Source organism: Antechinus flavipes, chromosome 2, assembly GCF_016432865.1.
Source record: "Antechinus flavipes isolate AdamAnt ecotype Samford, QLD, Australia chromosome 2, AdamAnt_v2, whole genome shotgun sequence".
Lineage (NCBI taxonomy): Eukaryota > Metazoa > Chordata > Mammalia > Dasyuromorphia > Dasyuridae > Antechinus > Antechinus flavipes.
Window position 1 is genome coordinate 521,738,314 of NC_067399.1, and position 24,465 is coordinate 521,762,778.

Consider the following 24,465-nt stretch of genomic DNA (forward strand, 5'->3'; position numbering starts at 1 on the left):
GAAAATGCCATCTGCAACCAGAGAAAGAACTAAGGAGACTGAATGTAAGTCAACACATGCTGTGTTCATTTCTTTTCTCTTTTTTTTTTTCTCTCTCTCCCATGGTATTTCCCTTTTGCTCTGATTTTTCTCTCCCAACATAATTCATAAAACAATGTGTATTAAAAATAAATAAATAAATTTTATTATTAATAAAAATAAACTTATTTGTTAAACAAAAAGAAAAGAAAATATCAGTTCACCTGGTTCATAATACATGAAACAATTAGATATTCAAGTTATAGAATACTGAAACTAGAGCCCAAATTCAGCCTCAAAGACTTATCGGCTATATGACACTGACCAAGTCATCAGTATCCTCAACTGAGTAAATGAGAATAACAACAGCACCTATCTGCCAGGGTTGTTGTGACGGTCAAATGAAACAATATTTATAAAGTACCCAGCGCAGTGCCTGGCATATAGTAAACACATATATATGCTTACTCCCTTCTCATTGGAAATGTTTAGAGGGGTATGGCTTAGTACAGAAAGTGCTGTATTTGTAGTGAAAAGATCCAAATTCAAATTCCATTTTTTATTATCACTACTTAATGGCCTTAGTTAAATCTCTTTTTTGGAACTGAGTTTTCTTAGATATAAAAAAGAAGGACTCAAAAATTTAGAGATTAAAGGGGCCTCTGATACTGTCTCATTGCAATATCTTCATTTATAGATGAGGAAATTGAGGCCCAGGAAAGTTGGATAAATCAAATACTCTGTGAATTATGCATATGTCTCAGAAATTATTTCTTTCCTGCTGTTCTAGGGCTTCCTTTCCTGCCCATCATACTATCTCATCATAAAATGTTTGTACAAGAATTACCAGCCATGTTGCTACCCCCAGGATGCCACTAGCAGGTTCTTTTCTACAGAAACCACAGTGTCTCCCTTTTATTCTTCCAAGTTCTCTTTTCCCCTACTTCATTCCACCCCTTCTGTTCTTCCCCCTGCTCTTTCCTGATGGGATCAGCAGCAATGGTATAACTCTAGAGTTAAATGGACTTCAGATGCTCTTAAAATTGTCTGTGCCAAATGTAGCTATGTCATAGTATCAGAGACTTAATGTTGGAAGGAACCTTAGGGACAATCCAGCCCACATATGGAAGGAAGGAAGGAAGGGAGGGAGGAAGGGAAGAAGAGAGGGAGGAAGGAGGAAAAAACAAACAAACAAAAAAGATTGATTAGGTTATAATTTAATTTATGAAAAGAAAAGATGGTGATTGACAAGTAAAGAGATCACTAAAAGGCACTGAGTTTTTTCTTCTTTTTCTGAAACATATTTTAAACCTCTGTTCCATTGAATATGTTTTATTCTTTAGAAAAAAATCACAAAATGTAGGGTGATTCTTGAAATGAACACTCAATCTTTTGCTGGTACAAAATTCAATACCAACAGTTATATAAAATATGTAAACTTGTCACAAGTTGCAAAAAGCAGATCTCAGTTTGTCAAGAAAAAGACAAATATTTTTTAAAAACTACACTAAACACAAGTAAACAAGTGATATGTTACCCTTTCTTTAAGAAGAAAAAATGGCATGTAATTATCAAATGAGAGGTATTTTTGGTGGTTTTTCCCTCATGGAATGAGCCACAAGGGCATTGTAAAGAGCTGACCTGAAAACTAAAAAAATTTGGGCTCCTCTGATCTCTATTTTCTGTGTGATCCTGAGCAAGTCATTTAACTTTCCAGCATTGGAGGCCAGAAGGGTCAAACACCTGGCCTGTGGACCACCCACAATACTGCCAAGTGCAGCTCAAGCCAGATTCAATTGTAGCTCTTCTCTGATTTTAATGCATTGATGTGTTAATTTTTCAAAGAAATATATAAATATGTGCGGTTTTCTAAGTCAATATGTAGCCCACAGGTATCCTTTATATACTATTTAGTATCCTCCATATCTTACAGTTAAGTCCATTGCTCTAAGCAACTTTCAGAGACTAGAAGATGCAGAGAAGTTGTCACTTAATCAGTGAAGAAATGAAAAGGAAAAGAGGAAACATAATGAGATGATCAACAGAAATAAAAAGGAAAAGAAAAGGAATCCAGGAGTCAGAGAATGGTAACAAACCTATTTTAAACACTATTATATGTCCTGGCACTGTGGATGCAAAGACAGAGCAAAAAGAATCCCTCCCCTCAAGGAGCTTACAATTTAATGGGAGAAACAACATACATGAATCAGAACACAAAATGCAGAGCAGAGGGATGGCAAGAGCTGCTGAGAAATTAATAGAAATACAACATGTTGGTACAAACATAGAACAGGGAGAATGAGACATCAGGACAATCCTAGAAAGAACACAGAAATGAAAGATATATTGTTTATTAAGATGCTCATGAAAGACATGTTTAAGCCATAACAATCATTCTTAGTGGCATATATGAATATTGAGTCAGTTCCAATTAGTTCTAGATAATTAAGTAGTTCAGTGATAGAGTGTTGGATCTTGAGTCAGGAATATAGAGTCAAATCTGGCCACATTTATCAATTTTGTGACCCTAGGTAAGAAATTAATCTCATTCATGTGATCCTGGGTAAATCATTTAATCTCATTCAGCCATAGTTAAATCATCCATCCATAAGAGGAAGGCAATAATAGCACCTATTTAGAGCACAGCTACCTAATTGCTGGAAGGATAATATTAAATAATATTTATAAAGTGCTTTGTTAACTTTTTGTTATTGTTGTTGAGACATACAGTTATGCTTGCCTCTTCATGATCCCACTTTCAGGGCTTTCTTGACAAAGATACTGGAATGGTCTGTCATTGCCTTCTCCAGTCCATTTTACAAATGAGGAAACTGAGACAAACAGGGTTAAATGACTTACCTAGGGTCACACAGATAGTTAGCATCTCAGGTAATATTTGAATTAAGATCCTCTTGACTCTAGGCCCAACACTCCATCCATAGCACCATTCAACTGTCCAGTCAATCTTGAAATATTCTATAAAAACTAGCTATTATTCTTATTATTCCAATTAAGCACTTACTAGTAGTGGAAATAATTGTAAAGGCCTCAAGAAAACAGTGGTATTACTTTTCTTAAGACCCTACTGTTTTTGTTATTTGAAAGAAGCAGCCTTATCTAGCTGACTACAAGTCAGAATTTTGGAAGTCAAGGTACACAACTTATGACCTGGCAATGTGCAAACCAAACTACTTAGGATCAAAATGGAATCCAAAGAAAGGAGGTTCATCCAAACTTTGCAATATCAGTCTAATTCCCAAATCAGAATGGTGTAGAGCATAATCCTTAAACTATGCCGCTAGGAAATGTCCCTCTCTCCCTCCTACATTAAGTTCTTCCAGTCCTTGAAAATATCTAACTGCTATATAACAATCATTTGTGCCACTAAATAATCACCCAATGGGTATGAATGTTTGCAAGGACAAACTGAGACAGAAAGAGAGCAAATACCTCTGATAAATCCTATAAATTGTAAGTTCCTTTATGGGAGGGACTATTTTTTGACCTTTTTTGGCATTATCAGAACTTAGTGCTTAGCATATGGTAAGCACTTAATACATTTTTACTGACTGACACAGTAGGCATTTAATTCATAGTTGTTGACTTCCTGACCAGCATCTCTACCATGGAAATGTAAGGTGTTACAACAAGATCAATGTATTTTCACCTTGGAAAAAAAAATCAAAATTAATCAAGAAAGAAAAAGTTTGCCCATTCCTCAACTTCTCTCTTCGTCTTTAGTAAAAGACACTTTTCGTCATGAGTTTTACCACCTCCTTCTCCTCTTCCTCCTCCTTCCTTCTTCCTTCTTCTTCCTTTTTCCTTCTTTCTTTTTCTTCTTCTTCTTTTTTTAAACCAGCTTGGAAAGAAGAAAAGCCTTCAGATAAATTTGGATTCATCTCTCTCTCATTTTTCCTGCTTAACTAGGAGTTTCAATGCATCCCACCCAGAAGAGTAGAATGGATTATATGGTTTTCAGAACTAACTACCTATTCATTTACATTTAGAATTAAAAGATACCATCTAGTTTAAACCCTTAATCCTCATTTTACAGATAAGAAAACTAAAGAGTTGGAAGATTTCCCAGGTTGCACTAGTAAATGGCAAAGCCAAGATGAGAATCTGGGTTCTCTGACTCTAAATCTAGCATTCTTTCCATTATAACACATTGTTTTTTCTAAAATAAATGACAATACCAGCCTGAACCATGTTCATGCAAGTACCTTTGTTCAATCAGTCATTTTTTCTATATATGTGTGTGCTTTTTCTCTCCTTTCTGTGTATGTCTTCTCTGCCTGATTTCAGTATGTGTGAGTCACTGGTAAAAGTTACTAAAACTAGAGAAAAAAAATTTTAAAGGAACTCTCTGTCCCAGCTAGCTCCTATTTTAATGAATAATGATTTATCCAAAGGGTTTTTTTTTTTCCAATATGAGAAGTGGAACAGAGAGGAAAAAATATTTATTAACTGAAAAATAGCTGATTTAAAATACTTATTTGCAGATTTATATTTGACTTAAAATGTCCTCAATATGAATAATATATTCTGAACTCAAGTCTTCTTACAATATTTCATGGTAATACGTGGGTCATAGAATCTATCACTGGAAAGATCCTCAGAGGTTATGTAGTCCAACTTCTTCCTTTAATAGATAAAGAAACTGAGGTCCAAAGAAACCAATCATTTGCTCAAGTATACATCAGTAGTAAGTTACAGAGCCAGGATTAGAACTTAGGTCCTATATACTAAGTTCTAGGGTCTTTCTATTGTACCACATCATTTTAACTATTTTTAGAAGTTATGTCAGTGGGATAACAAGCTCTAGGAGATCTTATGTCATTTCAGTCAAGTCCAATTTTTCATGACTCATTTGGCATTTTTTTGACAAGCTACTGGAGTGGTTTGATACTTTTTTCTCCAGTTCATTTTACAGATAAGGAAACTGAGGTAGTTAAGTGACTTGCCTAGGGCCACACATAGACTAGCTATGTGTCTGAAACCAGATTTGAACTCAAGAAGTTAAGTCTTTAAAACTCCTGGCCTGGCACTCTATCAAATCTTCCACCTAGATGACCTTCAGGAAGTCCTATGAACTTTTGCTGGTTTTCCTGTAAAGACTTGCTGATATATAGCTATTTTCTGTGGATAAAAACTTGAAAAGTTTTGATAGACTTACTAATAAGTCTGGCTATAAGTGATTGATTTTTTTCTTCTGCAACAAATCACAAAAACCAACTAAGTCATTAGAAAGTTGTTCACTTTGTCCATGGAAGAAATACCACAGATCCTTGAAATGCCAAAGTTAACTATTTTTTCATTCTTTCCTTAATTAAACTTATATTATTGCTTGAAAAGAAATATTTGTAAAATTGAGAGTTTATAATCTGCCTAACACACTACTGCCAAAATTAAGACACCAAATTCACAAGACTTAGAGAATGCCTATAATAGCAGCATGCTTCAATAGGATAAATATCTCCAGTGTTCCTAATATTTTATACTAGCATAAAATTTTAAAAGAAGGCAGTTTCTCTCACAATTCCAATAGGAAATGCTAGCTAGAATCTTTTAAATGAGGAATTTTAAAAACCCACACCATATTTTATGTTAACCCCATTTTTCTTTGGTTTGTAAATATAGCAATTAATAAAGGAAATTTAATTTGTATGCTGTATCTAATTCATTTAATCCTAATTCATCTGTGCATTTTTTAGATACATTTTCAGAAACACAAAGTGACATTTCAGAAAGGGTAAAAGCTCATTTTAACTATCACCTATTTAAAAATTCAGAGAAATTTAGGATTTCAAAATAAAAGAATGACTGGTACAGGACAGGCTGAACATACAGAACATAGAGTCCTCTACAAATTTATGTCATTTTATCTTTACAGGACTCACAGAGAAATCATTTTATTCCTCCCTGATTGGCTACCATACTGCCTGCAACTGGTGGTACTAATCTCTTTTTGTCTTCAACTTTTATACAAAAACCCTTCATCTCACACCACTGTAGTTGGTGGCTGGGCTCCTGTACTTCCCCCACAGAGACCAAGCTGATCTGAAAGACTCATCAGAAAGCTAGCCAAGCCCCAAGTGAAGGAGACAAGAGATTCATTCCATCTCTGTGCTGGTTGGAGGCTGAAGAAAGCAGAGGCAGAGACTAAAGGACAAAACCTTTGGATTTGGAGATATTTGGAGGGCTCTAAGCTAAACTGGCTGTGTTTTGAGAAGAACAAGAACTCCAACATTTTATAAATGTCATTCATTCCACTTTTCTCATCTTTTTTTATTCCATATGGGAAAGTCCCTCTACTTCTTTACTATCATCTCCTTTGTTCCAGCCTCTAAGGAAAAAGTAGACCCATTCTTCAAGATCAGCTGCTCTGCATGTGCACTTAATCTCATCTCTTGCCACCTCTTCTAGGACTTTGCCCCAACACTCAGTACTTCCCTTTCTCTTTGTCTTTGTATCACCATTAGTACCTAGCACAGGGCCTAGAACATAGCAGAAGCTTCATAAACATTTGTTGATTATTTACTGATTCCCCCCTCCTCCTTAAAGAGCCATTTCAGTGAGCTCTCATCCAATATTGGTCTTTTCTTTCACTGCCAAACTTCAATGATTGATATCTCTACATTCTCACCTTATACTCTTCTCAACTGCTTACAGTCTGGCTTCAAAATTCCCAGCTCTACTGAAATCCATTTTTGCGAAGTTACTTAGCATTGATCTCAACTCTGGAATCTAATGACTTTTTTTCTCATTCCTCATTCTTCAGCTTCCAAAACTCCTCCTCCTGGATTCTCTCTTCTTCCTGGGCTTCTGCGACATTATTGTCTTCTTTTTTCTCTTCCAATAAATTCCAACCATTCTGTCTCTTTTGCTGGTTCCTCAATAATTTTCCATCCCCTGAGTATAAATGTCCCCCAAGATGCTGTCTTGTGGCAGGTTTTCTCCTTTGGTAATCTTATCAATTTCCACATATTTGATCATCATATCTAAATAGAGGCCTCTCAAATCTATATATGCAGCATTAATTTCTCTGCTGAATTTCAGGTCTCCCTACTACATCATCCTTCATGTACTCTACATTCTAAGCAAATTAGATTGGCTGCTATTTCTTAAACTCAACATGGCAATTCCTACCTTCAATATTTGCACAAACTGGGTCTCTTTCCATATCCTAGCAGGCACTTCCTGCTTATCTCTATATCTTAGAATCCATCAGTGCTAAGTAGTTTCCAACATACAGTACGCACCTAATAAATGCTTGTTGATTTATTTTCCTCTAAGGCTTATCTCAATTGTTAATGTTTTCTTCCCTCTTTAAATCTTATTATTTTTTTAATTTTTATTAATTATTTTTATTATTTTTGTTTATTATTAATAGATAAATTATTAATAACAAGTTAATAAAAATAATAAAAATAAATCTATTAAATTTATCTTATTAATTTATCTATTATTTATGTCATATTCATGTTCTTCCTACCAAAGAATGTAAGCTCTTTATCAGTTAAGAGTGTTTATTTTTTGGCTTCTTAGCCCCAGCACTTAGCAAGGTATCTTACAGAGAATTTGCTTAATGCATGACTGAATTGAATTGCACTCATTATCATATCAGTTTTTGCATTATGTGACATATAAAAAGCATTCCTAGTTTGAGTACAAATGATAAAAATGAGGCTATTGCCTTTAAATGGGAAAACAACTTTCTATTGATGCTTTGAGGAAACCACTCAGACTATGATAAATACATTTGAGTGAAAACAATAAATGAGTAATCGCTATTAGTCCAGAGGAGCTCACATGCAAAACCAATCACTTTGATGAAGTATAAAAATACTACTTTTGTTTTTTTACAGCAACTCAGTGAGTCATAGTGGAGAGTGAACATTTGAGTTCAAGTCTGGTCTCTCAAACACATACTGGCTGTGACCCTGGGCAAGACCCTGGGCAAGTGACAATCTCTCAGGGACCCGAATAACTCTCAAAGACTCTTAAGTTGCAGAGAATGAACAGACCTGAATTGTCAAAATCCTTACATCTAGGTATTCCCAATACCAGTGAAACAAGTACATAGTTTATCTCTCTCTAGCTAGTCACTGTGACCTTTAGCAAGTGACTTCATCTCTTGGAGTCTCAGTTCCCTAATCTATTAAATTAGTATAGTGATACTTTGTCTACCTATCTCACAAAACTGTTCTGAAGTAATAAACTGTTAAGTCTTAAAGAGTTATAAATTTAGGTTATCAATATTATTATTATTATAACAATATAGGAGCATAGATAGAGAGTTGGGACACAACAGTAATTTTATTGTTATTATTAAATTATTTACAAATTATTTCTTGCTTTAAAATGAATGATTAGGTTTTGTTATTGTTGCGATTGTGGCATTTTGGTTATGTCCAATTCTTTGCTAGGACCCCATTTGAGGATTTCTTTGCAAAAAATATTGCAATGGCTTACTAGTTCTCTTTCCAGGTCATTTTACAAATGAGGAAACTGAGGCAAACAGGGTTAAGTCACTTGCTTAGGATCATATAGCTAGTGTCTGAGGCCACATTTGAACTAATAAAGATGAGTCTTCATGTCTTCTGACCCCAAGTCCCATCCACTGTTTAAAAGAGTTTCTGACAACTTTGAATACTAGTCATTACAAAGGAGAATCAAGAACATTTTTCCCTAATGGACTTATATGTGAAGAAACTAAAATAAAATGTAAAAGGATGATTTTCTTAAAACAGTATTTGTGTATAATGGTAGCCATCTTTTGGGGGGACAGGATAGGGAAAAATGAAAAAAATTTACATTATAATGTTATAAATTTGAAAGAAATAGCAAGTCTACACTGTAGACCTGCATTTTAATGTACAATCATTGTTTATTACACTATGTTATGAAGTTGCTTGTTTTATTCTAAATTAAAAATAAAATATAATTTTCAAACTATTGTCATTTATCATAAGACTAGAATTCTTCACTTGTACTGTCAGATCACATGCTAAAACATATTAAGCTTTCTATCAGAATTCCAAAACATCATATTGTTTTGCATCCTTTTTTTAAACAATATGATGTTCATGATGTACATGAACAATTGGTTTTATTGGACTCCTACTAACATTTATTTTAAGCTACTCTTTAGTAGCTAAAGAATCAAATGACAAATATTAGTTGAACCATTCACATTTTCTAGACTCTTCCTCTGACTTACATCATAGAAATCCTTCTGAATATGGAAGAATTCAATATTTTTCATACTACTATTGGCTGTACAATATGCTTCTGTAGCAGGAATTAATATATTTACTGGCTCCAGACAGAGGTTTAAAAACAAAAATAAAGCATAAACAATAAAGCTTTCATTTGTGCATTTGAGAAACACCAAAAGGGGAGTGTGTATGCTTAACCTATGAGATCATTGTGACGTCTTTGTCCAAATCTTAGATTAATATAGACCAAAATAAATAAATAAATCTTTAAGTCAGTTACTAGCACTTACAAATCAAACTTATTAACCAGACCAAGCCAAGGTATACAAGTGTATTGTTGTTGCTATTGCGTCATTTCCGTAATGTCCAACTCTTTGTGACCCCATTTGGGGTTTTCTTGGCAAAAATACTGAAGTGGTTTGCTATTTCTTTCTCCAGTTCATTTTACAGATGAGAAAATGGAAACAAACAGGGTTAAGGGACTTGTCCATGGTCACATAGTTAATAAATGTCTGAGATAAAATTTGAATTCAGAAAGATGAATCTTTTTCATTACAAGCCCAGTGGTCTATCCATAATCATATGTTGGATTTAGCCCTTCCTCAGTGTTAAGGAAAGAAGTTCTCCCATATGGTTGGTTCTTTTAAAAATAAAGATAAACATTGTTTGCCCCCAAATCAAAAATAAACACCAGACAGTTTCGTCTACTATAACGCCACCTAAGAAAACCAAAGCAAGAAAATTTTTATTTAATACCTAGCCCCAACTCTTCATGGCAGACAGAGCAGATTATCTGTGATAACTGACTATAACTTATTTTCTGTGAATCCCTAAATCCAAATTGTAAGATCTAATAGAATACCAATTATGAGTTATAAATTGAGAGAATCTCAAAATATCTACTCTAAGTGTCTGTAATTTCAGGATTCACTGAGATTTTACTATGAGAAACTCTAGAAAACCATAGATCTTAATGTTTCCAGAAAAGGGGACAGATTAGTTGTCCAGAGATGGGAAGAAGAACAAGTTCTAAGGGTGCTAAGAGATCGTGGACAACAAACTTGGACTGCTTCATCATTTCCTTACAAGGTAACCTAGTTTTTTCAAGGACACATAGACAGGGTCAGTAGAGGTAGAAATCTAAGAATGGAAAGCTTGATAAGTCAACCAAACAATATTTAATATCTACTATGTGTAAGATGCAATAAAAGATAAGAAGGCCAAAGAGGTTTGATTCCTGTTCTTTTTGTTTTTCTATTTTTATTTTTTATTTATTTTTTATTTTTAACCCATGCCAGGTTAATTTTTTACAGCATTATCCCTTGCACTCACTTCTGTTCCAATTTTTCTCCTCCCTCCCTCCACCCCCTCCCCCAGATGGCAAGCAGTTCTATGCATGTTAAATAGGTTACAGTATATCCTAGACACAATATATGTGTGCAGAACCGAACAGTTCTCTTGTTGCACAGGGAGAATTGGATTCAGAAGGTATAAATAACCCAGGAAGAATAACAAAAATGCAAGCAGTTTATATTCATTTCCCAGTGTTTTTTCTTTGGGTATAGTTGCTTCTGTCCATCCTTGATCAACTGAAACTGAATTAGCTCTCTTTATCAAAGAGATCCACTTCCATCAGAATACATCCTCAAACAGTATCATTGTTGAAGTATATAATGATCTCCTGGTTCTGCTCATTTCACTTAGCATCAGTTCATGTAAGTCTCGCCGGTCCTCTCTGTATTCATCCTGCTGGTCATTTCTTACAGAACAATAATATTCCATAACGTTCATACACCACAATTTACTCAACCATTCTCCAATTGATGGGCATCCATTCATTTTCCAGTTTCTAGCCACTACAAATAGGGCTGCCACAAACATTTTGGCACATACAGGTCCCTTTCCCTTCTTTAGTATCTCTTTGGGATATAAGCCCAGTAGAAACACTGCTAGATCAAAGGGTATGCACAGTTTGATAACTTTTTGAGCCTAGTTCCAAATTGCTCTCCAGAATGGCTGGATGTGTTCACAATTCCACCAACAATGTATCAGTGTCCCTGTTTTCCCACATCCCCTCCAACATTCCGCATTATCTTTCCCTGTCATTCTAGCCATCGATTCCTATTCTTAAAGACTTTACAATCTAATCCTTGAGCTTTGGAGATATCCTGGTGAATGAATAAACCCATCTAACTACTATAGAATATAGTGAATCTTATGCCTCTATTCTCCACAAATATTAACAGGAACCCACTGAGATTAGGATCTGGCAAGTGAAAAACATTACAGGGCACAGATAGGAAAAAATTTGTAGGAAAGAAAGAAAGGAATAAATGGATATTTAATGACAGTTATCACCTTTCACCAATTTGAGAACAAGGACTGTGTATTATTTCATCTTTATAGTCTTAACACCTAGTATAGTATTTTGCACAGGATAAATGTTTGATAAATATTTGCCAAATTGGTTTTGTCATATTGAGCTAATGATGTGATAATACCATAGGTTAACATTGTGTTTCAAAAATGAGAAGAGAACTCAGTCTCTATCATAGATTTTTGTGTCCTTGGTTTCATAGCATTATTTTAACTACTTACCATCAAATTTTGCAAGACTGCTAATATCTGCTCCAAGTTCTGATGTAACTGGTAATGCATGGCGGACTTTTAGGTTGGTCTCCCTAGAAAATTAACAATATAAATTTTGTATGAAACAGTCCACAGCATCTTACATAAACTAATCAAGCGGGTACACTCCATGAAACACCCAACACGTCAATTCAAGGAACTGCCTTTGAATGTCATTCCCACTTCCAGTTTCAGAAAAGTGGGAGGGGCTTCCAATGTTCCTAAAAGTTGGCATCCCATTAACTGCACATCTGTATAACAACACAGTAATCTGTTTTGCTCTTTGAAAGAACAGAGGACAAAATAAATATGGTTTCATTCGGACCTATTCAGACATCACGCATGAGTTACAAAATACAATAGGAATGGTAGCACCACTGCTAGCCAAAAGAGGCCAACATCACACTAAAGAGTCGGATATCTATGTAGTAGTTTTCCTTTCAAAACATGATCATGGCTAATTTCACAGTAGCTTAAATTTAAACAGAGAAAAAGAACACAGGTTTATTTTTCTTGGCGAAGCAACACAAGAATCATGTAATTCTGGAATCTCAGAGCTTGCCTGGACTTCAAGAGGTCACCTAAATTGTTCTCCTCCTTCCAAACAGGACCACACATATACTCTACAGATGGCTTTCTACCCCATTCCTAAGATCTTCAGGGATGATGATTCCACAGTTTTTGCCAGAATCTTGTGTTTAATGATCCTTGCCATCAGAAAGTTCTCTCTTAGGCCTAAACAAAATCTCCTGTGCCCTAACAAGCACATTTTTTGGGAGGATATTGCCAGTGGGAAGTATTTAATAGCACTTATTTTTTACTTATTAAAATATTAAACTTTGTTTGTCATAACATTAGCATATGCATTTATTTATTGAACACCTGCTGCATGCATAACAATGTAGAGAGAGAGAAAACTTTGATTTTATAGATAGAGAACTTCCTTATCCTAACCCTAAATGCAGATGGGCAATGCTTTTCAAAAGAAAAACAAATGCTTCTTTAATTTATAGTTTTAGAGAATTTCTTGGGACAATGAGAACTTAAGTGACTTGCCAAGGGTCTCACAAACAATACACATCAAGGGAAGACTAGAGCAGCAAGTCTTCCTGACTCTAGCTAGCACTGAATTTCTATCCATTATTCCCCATGCCTGTCACTGTCTTAGGTAATTTGTAAAATTCAAAGTATATTTAAAATTGTCTCCTCCTAAAAATCAATGATCGAAATTCTTACAAGAAACAGTCCAGCAGCTGGTATACCTATCCCATTCTTGTAGATTTCACAAATAAGATTAGGAAGCCATTTGCGTAGCATCTGATCTTGTTTGGATGAAGGGAATTAAATATGTATTTAAAAATTTGCGAAGTTTGATGTTAATTTTTTAATTAATTGATTTATGCAACTTTTGGAAGAGGGCATAATCATTATAAGCCATCAGAACTATCTACTGCCTTTTCCCCCCTAACTTTTAAATATTTTTATTTAAAGTTTTGAGTTCCAAATTCTATCTATTCCCCTGTTCCCCCTCTTTTTCCTCTATCCCCTCCCTGAGACAATAATATAAATTATATAAAACATTTCCATATCAGTCATTTTGTTCAAGACAACTCAAAAAAAAGAAAAAAAATATAAGCAAAAAAACTGAAAAATAGCATGTTTTAGTCTGCACTCAATCAATATCAGTACTTTTTCTGGAAGTGGATAAATATGCTTCATCATTAATCCCTTATAATTGTCTTGGATCATTGCATTGCTGAGAATAATTAAATTATTCACAGTTTTTCATCAAACAATATCTCTGTTACTGTGTACAACATTCTCCTGATTCTGTTGCTTCATGCATCAGGTTACATAAGACTTTCCAGGTTTTCCTGAAATCATACTGTTTGCTGTTTCTTATAGCACAACAATATTCCATTACAATCATATAATATAGCTTGTTTAGCCTTTCCTCAATTGATGAGCATCCCTTTGATTTCCAATTCTTAACCACTACAAAAAGAGTTGCTAAAAATATTTTTATACAAATAGATCCTTTTCTCTTTTTGGCATGTCTTTGGAATATAGACATAGCAGTGGTATTGCTGGATCAAAAGATATGTATGACTTTATATATATGTGAGCATAATTTCAAATTGTCTCCAGAATGGCTGGATCAGTTCACAAATCTACCAACAATGCATTAGTGTCCTCAGTTAATTACCAGTTTTTTTTTTAAATCACACTCAAGCCCTTTCCCATACCAATAGGTAAGACTACATTCAAAACAATCCAGGATATATCTCAAGACAGCATGCTATCTAGTCAACAATGAAAATGTCATCGTTTGGTCTATCTAGGTTAATAGAGCAAAGATGCAACAATATTTCATTAATTATATCAAGCCCAAGATTCTGAATGGGCCAATGACCTAAATATGTTTAAAGCCATAAAGAATTACAAGGAAGGAAAGGGAAGGGAATGAATATTTATATAGAGTCTCATATGTGCTATAGACGGCAGTGAGGTGGTTCAATAGAAAGAATGTCAAGACTGGAATCAGGAAGACTGATCTTCCTGAGTTCCAATTTAATCTCAGATACTTTCTAACTGTGCGATCCCTGGTCAAGTCACTTAACCCTTTTTGTCTCAGTTTTCTTATCTGTAAGATGAGCTGGAGAAGAAAATAGCAAATCACTTCAGTATCTTTACCAAAAAAATCCCAAATAAGGTCACAATGACATATATTGCAACAAAAATATATGCAAACTGTAAGCATAAACAACAATACAAATATAAATATAAATATAAAAAACTACAAAAAATTAAAAATCTAATCTTTTTTAAAGGAATATTGATTCTGTAAGAGATGCAAAATTGTTCATACCTTTTGACCCAGTGATCCTACTATTGGGCTTATAAATAATAACGCTGTTGACATTAAATTCAGATCTTTTTATAGAAAAACATTCCTAAAATATTCTTAATAGCAAAAAATTGGAAATAGTCCGTGAGTCTCATAATTTGAGAATGAATGAGCATTACATAAATGTAAAGGTATATTATTTCACCATAAGAAAAAACAAATGATGACTACAAATATGAAAACCTACATAAAGTGATAGAATGAAGAAAGAATCAAAAAAGCATATATATACTGAGAGCAACTATATAAATAACAACAGTAAAAGGGAAAATATACAGAAAATAGGGGGAAGTATAGTTCAGAGGGGACATAGAAACAAATAAGATGATTGTATTATTAGTTTCACAAAATTAATTTATATCTTTTAAATAACCACAAAAATAACAACTATTTACTAGTATTTACTTAGTCTTTTACAGTTAACAAGATGCTTTATAATTACCTCTTTTGAGCCTCTCAATAACCCTGGGAACTAGATGCTATTATTATCTCCATTTTAAAGATGAATAAATTAAGGCAGACCTTGCCCAGGCTCATACAACTAAGAAGTATCTAAGCATGAGCACAGCGTAAATAAGGGAAGCTTACAATGTAACATATAATCATTTCTGTTTGTGGATACTTGAATATTTGCCAAGCGTTATTCTCTTTAAAATCATCATTTAAAAAAAAACACAAAGATAAATCTTAGCATCAGATGGATTTGGACCAAATGCAAGACAAATTATGCTCTCTGAAACAAAATAACTATACAATTAAAGGCTGATATAAAACATTATAATCTATAAATTTGCCTCCCAAATCCAGTATTACATTGCAGCTGTCTATATAGATTATAGGACAGACATATACCATATGTGTAGTAACTAAGTTAAATTTCTGATTTTAATATCAACTTACCCATCAAGTTCAGCAGTTTCAATATAACAGAGACCATGTGGTTCACTGCTTGACAAAAGGAGCAAGTCAGCCTGTAAAAATGAAAAGAATTTATAAGCCTCATATAGAGTAATGTGTCTTTTCCTAGTCTGTCTACCAATATCTCTCATTAAGATTAACAAAGCACTTCCATCATAGCAACTTGGTTGGGTAGGTAAGTGGGGGAAGGAGGATGTGAAAGGAGAGCTTGACTCTGTATTATTTAACAGTTTTATCCATTGAGGTACAAATGGCAAATTCATCAGATTTTCAGATAACACAAATGTGGGAGGAATAACTAACACTTCAGATGCCTGATCCACAATCCTAAAAGGTTTCAACATTCTTAGAATGCTGGGCCAAATAGAATAACATGAAACAATAAGAATAAATATCTTACCTGTAGGTTAAAAAAAATCAAGCAATCAATCAATAAGTATTTATTAAGAGGCTACCAATATGCTGGCCTAGATTCTATGGATACAAAGGAAAAGTCTTTGTATAAATAAGCATTTATTAATAATATCATAGATATTAAGTAATGGGCTGAAGCTCGAGTTGATGCACTGAGGTCCTAAGCACGTGAGGCTAAATAGTAATTGGACCATACTCTATTAATATATTTGCTTGGAGAAAGAATGGCCCTCGCCCACTCTTTGTGCAAGTCCTGATGTGTTGTATAGGAAATGACGATTTTGGTGGGTAGAGGCAAAGGGACGGAGAGAGAGGGGAAAGAGAATGCTGGCTAGTTCCTGTCACAGCTGCACATATTGCTATCGTGATCCCCCTTCACTTTTGCTAGCTGGGTCCTGTCGCAGCTGCTCACATTGCTTACCACAATCCCCCTTCACCTGCGATCTCCCTTCACCTCCACAAAGAATAAAGATTGAAGATTTTTCCTTAATCTGAATTCCTGACTCCGGCTGATTTTAAAATACGCAGTCATCACAATATTATCTATAAACATTTATTAATTAATTATTTATTATGAAGTTGGATAGAGGCTTAATAAATGTTTATTGATTGAATGACTCATTCAGCACTGGGATACAAAAAAGGTTACAGTAGCCTACATTTTAATCTAGAAGTCAAAATGAAAACAACTGTGTACAGAAAAAAAATACCTATAGGATAAACTAGAAACAACTAATGGAGGGAAGGCATTAGAAACAAGAGGAACTGGGACAGATTTCTTTTTTTTTTTAATTTTATTAAAGCTTTTTATTTACAAAATGTATGCATGGGTAATTTTTTTCCACATTGACCCTTGCAAAACCTTCTGTAGTCTAATACATGTTAATTATGTTAAAATATATATTAAATCATATATATATACATATTTATACAGTTATCTTGCTGAACAAGAAAAATTGGATCAAGAAGGAAAAAAAAACCCAAGAAAGAAAACAAAATGCAAGCAAACAACAATAGGAAAGAGTGAAAATGCTATGTTGTAGTCCACACTCAATTGGGACAGATTTCTTGTGGAATATGGGATTTTAGCTGGGACTTGAAGAAAGTCAGAGAAATCAGATGTGGAGGCAGAAAATTCTAAGCAAAAGAGACATTAAGTAAAAACACTCAGGGACAGGAATGAAGTATCTTGTGCTAGTAACATCAAAGGCTTAACTTCATAGATGGGCTTTGAATGCCAGAGGATATTATATTTAATCCTAGAAGCGATAAGGATTCACCAGAGTTTACTGAATAGGGAAAGTGATTTGGTCAGAACAGCACATTAGGTATATTATTTTGACAGCTGAGTGAAAGAGGGACTAGAGTAGGGAAATCAACCAGCAGGTTATTTCAGTAATCTAAGAGTAAATTTATCAGGGCCTGCACCAGAATGGTAGCAGTGTTAGAAAAGAAAAGGACACTGCCCTGTCTTGAAAGAATTTACTAATGAACTAAAACAATTTTACAAGATGTGAGAGGTAAAGACATAGCAGTCCATATGAAAAAAACCAAGGAATTTTAGATATATACTCAATATAGGTCAACAGTCTCAGTACCTGGAACATCGCAAAAATTTAATGAATGTTTATTGACAAAGAACCAAAAAAGAGCTATTAAGGGAAAGATTCTGGGAAGATGGAGGAATAGGTCAATAAATTTCAGACTCTCAGATTTCTCCCACAGATAGAAGAAATTTGCAAGCATAGATTGGTGAAAAATCAAGAAGACTTTGGGCAGAACAGGGATCTTCCTGATACAACTCAAGATCTGAAAAGATACTGCAGTACAAAGAATAAACACTTCTAGGGTAGCTCCCTGAGAATCCCTGGGGCTCGCTGGATTTGCTTGGAGCCTCAGCAGGAATAAAAAAACTTTTACTTCCTGGACAGTGTGAAGAGGAGGATCTGAGTCCTGGAAGACTGAGGAAACCCTGATTGATTGGGAATTGCCAAGCCTAATTGTGCTGCAGAGATGCAGCCTTGGGCAAGAAGGAATCAGCACACCCATGAGTACAGAGGCAGTGAGGCAGGGAAGTTACTGGCTGTGGGTATTTACAGGATGGGGCAGTTCTTGGTTTGGGGTTCCAGGTCAGAGGGGAGAGACGAAGTGAAACTAGAGGCACCATGCCCCTATCCCAGGATTAGAGATGCTTACAAAAAAAAAAAAAAAAAAAAAAGAATTGGCAAAGAAGAAAAAAACCAACCACAGAAACTTACTATGGAAACAAGGAAGACTGTTTCATCTTCAGAAGAAGACAGTAAAGTAAAAAAACAAAAAAACACCTTTTATTTTATTCCAAAGAATGACATTAAATGGCTCCCTACGCAAAGAGAATTTATAGAAGAACTCAAAAAAAATTTAAAAAGCAAATGAGAGACACTGAGAAAAAAAAAACTAAAATGAATAAATAAACATAAAAACCATCCAAGAAAAATAAGAAGATTATGAAAAAAATTATCTAAATATAGTCTTAACAGCAAAAATAACTTTAAAAATTAGAATTGGGCAAAGGAAATTCAGTGAAGTTATAAGAGACCAAGAAATAACAAAATAGAATATAAGGCATGGAAAAATATAACAAACTGTGAAATATCTAGAAAAACAATAGATCTGGAGAACAGATCAAGAAGAGAAAATATAAGATAATTGGATTACCTGAGAGCTATGACCAAAAAAAGAACTTTAACACAATAATGAAAGAAATAATCCAACAAAATTGTCCTGGGCTGATAGAATAAGAGGGGAAAGTAAAAATAGAAAAAAATCCACTGAACTCCACTTCAAAGAGATCCTTTGTGGAAAACACATAGGAATATTATTGCCAAATTTCAAAACCCCTAGATCAAAGAGAAAATTTTGCAAGAAACAAGAAAAAAATACTTCACATATGCTGGAACTTGTTCTGATAGGCATATAACAATGTTCTGTTTTGTTTTGTTTTCCTTTCTTTCCTTTCTTTTTTCCTATTCTGGTTTTTTTTTTTAATAAATAGATTAAAAAATAAGGAAAAAACAACAAAAAGCTATTAAGATTTAAAGCTTTTACCTTCTGAATCCAATTCTTCCTGTGCAACAAGAGAACTGTTCAGTTCTGCACACATATATTGTATCTAGGATATACTGTAACCTATTTAACATGTATAAGACTGCCTACCATCTAGGGGAGGAGGTGGAGGGAGGGAAGGGAAAAGTTGGAACAGAAGTGAGTGCAAGGGATAATGTAAAAAATTACCTAGGCATGGGCTCTGGCAATAAAAAGTTACAATTATTAAAAAAAAAAAGATTTTAAGCTTAAGAGAAGTAAGTCTTAGGACTAAAGAAGTGATGTTTCTCCCACCCTATTCCCTGATAATATTCCCTGATTCCCTGATAACTATTTCTGATGCATTGTACTTAAAGAAAAAAATCTAGTCATCCGATTTTAATAGACTTATGATGAAGAGAGCGGTCTCGATCCAGGGAGAGCTCTATGGGAACTGAATGTGGATCACAACATAGTATTTTCTGTTTGTTATTGTCACTTTTTGCTTGCTTGTTTTTTTCTTTCTAATCTGATTTTTCTTGTATAGCATGATAAATATGGAAATATGTTCAGAAGAATTGCACATGTTTAACCTGTATTGGATTACTTGTTGTCTAGGAGGGACAGATAGGTAGGAGGAAGGGGAAAAAACTGGAACAGAAGATATTGCAAGAGTGAATGTTGAAACTATCTTTGCCTGTATTTTGAAAAATAAAAAGCTATTATAAAATTTTTTGAATAAAAAATAAATTATCTACACTAACCAAAAAAAATATCTGAGCACAATAATCTGGGAAAGACATTGATAAGCTTCAGACTAATCAAAGTTAAGACATTATTCTTTTGATATCCATTAGTCCTCTTCAAAAATTTAGAATGAACGACATTCTGGAGTAGACTAAAGAAATCAAGGAAAGGATTTAAAATAATGCTATATAAAAATCAACTGAAGGAATTGTGGATGATTATTATGGAGAAAAAAATAATAGCTATTTTCAAATTGTTGGAAGATTGCTAAGTAAAAATAGGATGAAATTTATTTTGCCCAAAAGATACAATTAGGAGTAATGAAGAAAAGCAGATTTCAGCTACATAAAGAAACACTTTCTAATTATTAGAACAATCCAAAAATGAGATAAATGTGTTGTCTTTGGGAGGAATGTTACATTTATTCAAGCAAAGGACAAATGATCACTTAAGGATATTATAGATGGATTTTTATTTATCCCCATTTCATAGAGGAGTAAAATGAACCTCAGAAAGGTTAAGTGATTTGCCCTACATTATACAAATATGTGTTAAAGTTAGGATTTTAAACAAGAACTCCTGATTCTTTTCACTCCTGATAGAGCTAGTTTTATTTATTTTTTTATTATAGCTTTTTATTTACAAGATATATGCATGGGTAATTTTTCAGCATTGAAAATTGCAAAACCCTTTGTTCCAATTTTTTACTTCCTTTTCCCCACCCCCTCCCCCAGATGGCAGGTTGACCAATACATGTTAAACATGTTAAAGCATAAGTTAAATACAATATATGTATACATGTCCATACAGTTATTTTGCTGTACAAAAAGAATCGGACTTTGAAATAGTGTGCAATTAACCTGTGAAGGAAATCAAAAATGCAGGTGGACAAAAATAGAGGGATTGAGAATTCTATGTAGTGGTTCATAGTCATCTCCCAGAGTTCTTTCGCTGGTTGTAGCTGGTTCAATTCATTACTGTTGATAGAGCTAGTTTTAGGCAAAAAATAAAGTAAGCTAGGCTTATCATACAATCATAGACTTAAAGCTAGAAAGTGCCCAAAACCTAAGGTTTCAATCCCTTAATTTTACATATAAGAAATCTGAAGCCTAAACAGATCAAGCAGTTTGATTAATAAGGTAATGTAGTTAGTAAGTGATGAAAGCATGATTTGAATTCGGGTCCTCTGATTTTCCAAAGTAAGCTTCTAATACAAGTTATTCCTTCATGAAACACTTTATTTCTCATACAAGGATTGTTACTAGTTCTAGAAGATGAGGCTTAATTCTGTGTTCCAAGCCACACCTTCTAAAGCTACTTTGGAAGATCAAAAATGATTGCCAGTTTCCCAAATATCCCTAAACTTTTGTTTGTGTTTTAAAAAAGCAATGACTTTTAACGTCTTTATTTGATTCTTTGGAGTTATTGGAATAAAGCCTAAACGTTACATTTGGAACCAACATTCATTTCCTTGTTCTGAACATTTTTCTCCTTTAAAATGAAATTTAATCATTGTGTTTTTCCAGTTCTATACTAGTTTAGCTGATATTGAATAATGGTCAAGAAACTCAATAAAAAGTCACTTCAGGAATAAATAGGTAAAACATATCTTACTTATCAGGCTTCTAAAGTTCTTTCCAACTAGAATTCTACAATCCTATGAGTTTATGAAGCTTTGGAGACTCTACTGGAATTCCATAATTACAGTGCCCTATCAAGTTATGAAATCTTCACTGGACTGCAATACTATCCTTTCTTATGATACCCGTATCTTCCCCCTTCACCCTGTCTTCTGGCTGTGGGTCATCCCAGAACTCATCTGAGATGACCAGGTGGTAAGACTTGCCACCACCAAAGGTGATTTGCCTGCTTTCCTTCCCTCTTCAAGCCCTCCCCAAATAGGGTTGCCCAGAACCAATCTAGCTGCTTGACTGCTTACACTGGTTGGAGGACAGAGAGTCACTAACTTTATTCTGACCTGAATAAAGTCTGAAGGACTACTGAGACCTTATCTTGTAGCTGCTTTCCTATATAGCTTGAAGATCCCCAACACTGTTATCTGATTTGCTGTCATAAGGGATGGGGGAAGGAAACAAGTGCATGTCTGCTATGAGCCAAACACTATGTTAATCACTTTACAAATTATTATCTCAATGGATACATAGTCTGAGAATCCCTGGGCCTTGCCACTTACTCCTTAACTGCACCCTAAGGACTTTCAGAACTTTCCATTGGTCTTATAGAGGAACTTTTTTTGTTTCCTCTTTCATTTGAGTATGAACGCTTTGAAAGTAGAATTATATTCATTTTTCTATTGGTGTCCCCAGTTCTTAGCACAGTGTTTGCCATATAATTAGCACTCAATAAGTGATTTTTCATTCAGTTATAAAAAACTACCTAGTTAGATAAAATCAAATCAGATATAGATTAGTTCAAAAGTTCCCTCTTTTTTGCATATCTTGAGGGAAATAGCCATGATTTAAAAAAAAAATAGCAATGCAGTCTAATATTTTTAGTATGCTTAATAGATAGATAGATATGTGTGGAGGGAGGGAGGAAGAGAGAGAGGAAGGGGAAGAGAGAGAGAGAAAGAGAGAGAGAGAGAGAGAGAGAGAGAGAGAGAGAAAACAAGGTTGCTGGAACAAATTATTCTCATCTACCTATTCCACCAAGGGAAATCTTCACATGCTTGAGGTAGACATCCCCCCATGACTCACCAACAGGTTTAAGACTTATTGACTACTCTCAATCTGGTTTAGCCCATCTGTTGAGTCGGTTTTACCAGGCTGTGGCCACTACGGTCTCTTGGAGCTACAGATTAAAGTTGGGTGGCAAGTGGACACAAAAGGTGGATTAGGAGCCCTGAAAATGGCAAAGTCCACACACCAGAGATGATAGTCCTCCCTGATCTTTCTATACACCCCAATAAGGGAGATAAGAAATATTGCCTGAAGCAAGAGAGCAAAATGGTAGGAAGGAACCTACTAAGAAAACTAATCCCAGTTGGTTTTTATCAGACTTCCTCCCTTCCCATCAGAGAAGCCCAGAAAACTGCACTCTACTGATGAGAATATTAAATGAGAAACCACTAATATACAATAAAGCCTGATGTGTTTAAAGTATTTTAACTGATGAAAAGTGACTGAGGTTCTGTTAACTGTCATCACCTGGATATCTAATAAATTTGAAATTATGGCCAACCATAACTATCTCTCCACCACACTCAAATTCCCTCTATGTATTTCCCTCAAAATAAGATTTCATTTTAAACAAGGACAGTACTGCCCTACGTACACCATCAGTGTAATTCATTACAATTTAAAAAAGAAAAATAATATAGCTTTTTCTTCAGGTGCTCTGAAAGGCCCAGAGTTTTCTTCACACAAAGAAGAGAGAAGAGATTATTTATAATTATTGAGGTAAAATAACAAGGAACTTTGACTTGAAGCTCATAAAAGTAAAGTGACTAGTTTCCTAATAACAAGAGCAATTAGACAGCAGAATGCTTCCTCTTGGGAGGTGGATTCATTAAAGGTGTTTAAAAGAGTTAGCTAATACTTGAGGGAATTAGGGAGAACAAAATCCCATTCTTGGCTGGAAGTAGGGTTAGATTCTGTGGATAAGATCTTTCCAGGACTATCTTTTCTCAGAAGTGAGTTTTTTTTTTAACTCTTGTCATAGAAAAAATGTCTTTCTTTTAAAACAAAACTCTCACAGATAATAAATCAATTTATAATAGGACTGCTTTTTTGTATTCTAGTATTTTTTAAAGCTAGAAGATACTTCTTTCAGTTTTAAAAGTTATTAATATTGAGTGAATTATACGTAAAGTTAGTTTATAAAGCATAACAAAACTACTTTTACAATTGTATGCAATAAACCTGTTATTTATTACATTCAATCTACCATAATATGTAGCAAATCTGAAGTACATTTCTAAAATAACAATTTACTAAGTTCTTCTAGTACAGGGCAACCTCATTCTGAACGCATTTCCTCTAAGCAATTGTTCAAGCCTTGCTTCTGACACTAGATATGTCCACATGAGCAAGTCATTTAACTGTTCTAACACTGTTTTCCCATCAATAAAATGATGATAAGAATACCTGTAGTATATGTAATACTTTATAAATTGTGAAGCATTACATAAGTATCAATAGATATAATCATGACCATTGTTATTAATTTGATTTTCATTTAAGTGGTTTTGTGAGGTTTTATTCTGGAACTAAAAAGCTTTTTAATGCTGCTGGGGTTAGTCATAGCCACATAAAAGCCTAAAAAGGTCTTGAAAATAAAAATAAAAGGAGGGAGAATTAATCATACATTGACCTGGTTTTTTGAAAGGGACATCTAATCATCAATAATAGCTAATGCTACTTGTATAGATCTTTGCCTATATGAGATTGTGAATCTTTTATGTCAAATATTTCTTTGCTGTTGAGGAAATAAATAACTGTCCTATACATGATTTGCACTATATATTGAGTACATTTCTTCTAACCAATTTGGAAAACCCTATATATGAACTAAATCTAAACTATAAGT

General features: G+C 34.2%; 1 protein-coding gene across 1 annotated transcript in view; it reads right to left on the reverse strand.

Annotated features, from left to right (window-relative positions):
- ATP8B4 (ATPase phospholipid transporting 8B4 (putative)) overlaps window positions 1–24,465 on the reverse strand; it is a 230,711-nt gene that overhangs the window by 134,520 nt on the left and 71,726 nt on the right. Inside the window, exons 6-7 of the mRNA XM_051973787.1 lie at window positions 15,676–15,746; window positions 11,838–11,920 (exon numbers count right to left, since the gene is read on the reverse strand). Coding sequence (XP_051829747.1) covers window positions 11,838–11,920; window positions 15,676–15,746 — 154 coding nt within the window. The remainder of the gene's footprint in view (window positions 1–11,837; window positions 11,921–15,675; window positions 15,747–24,465) is intronic.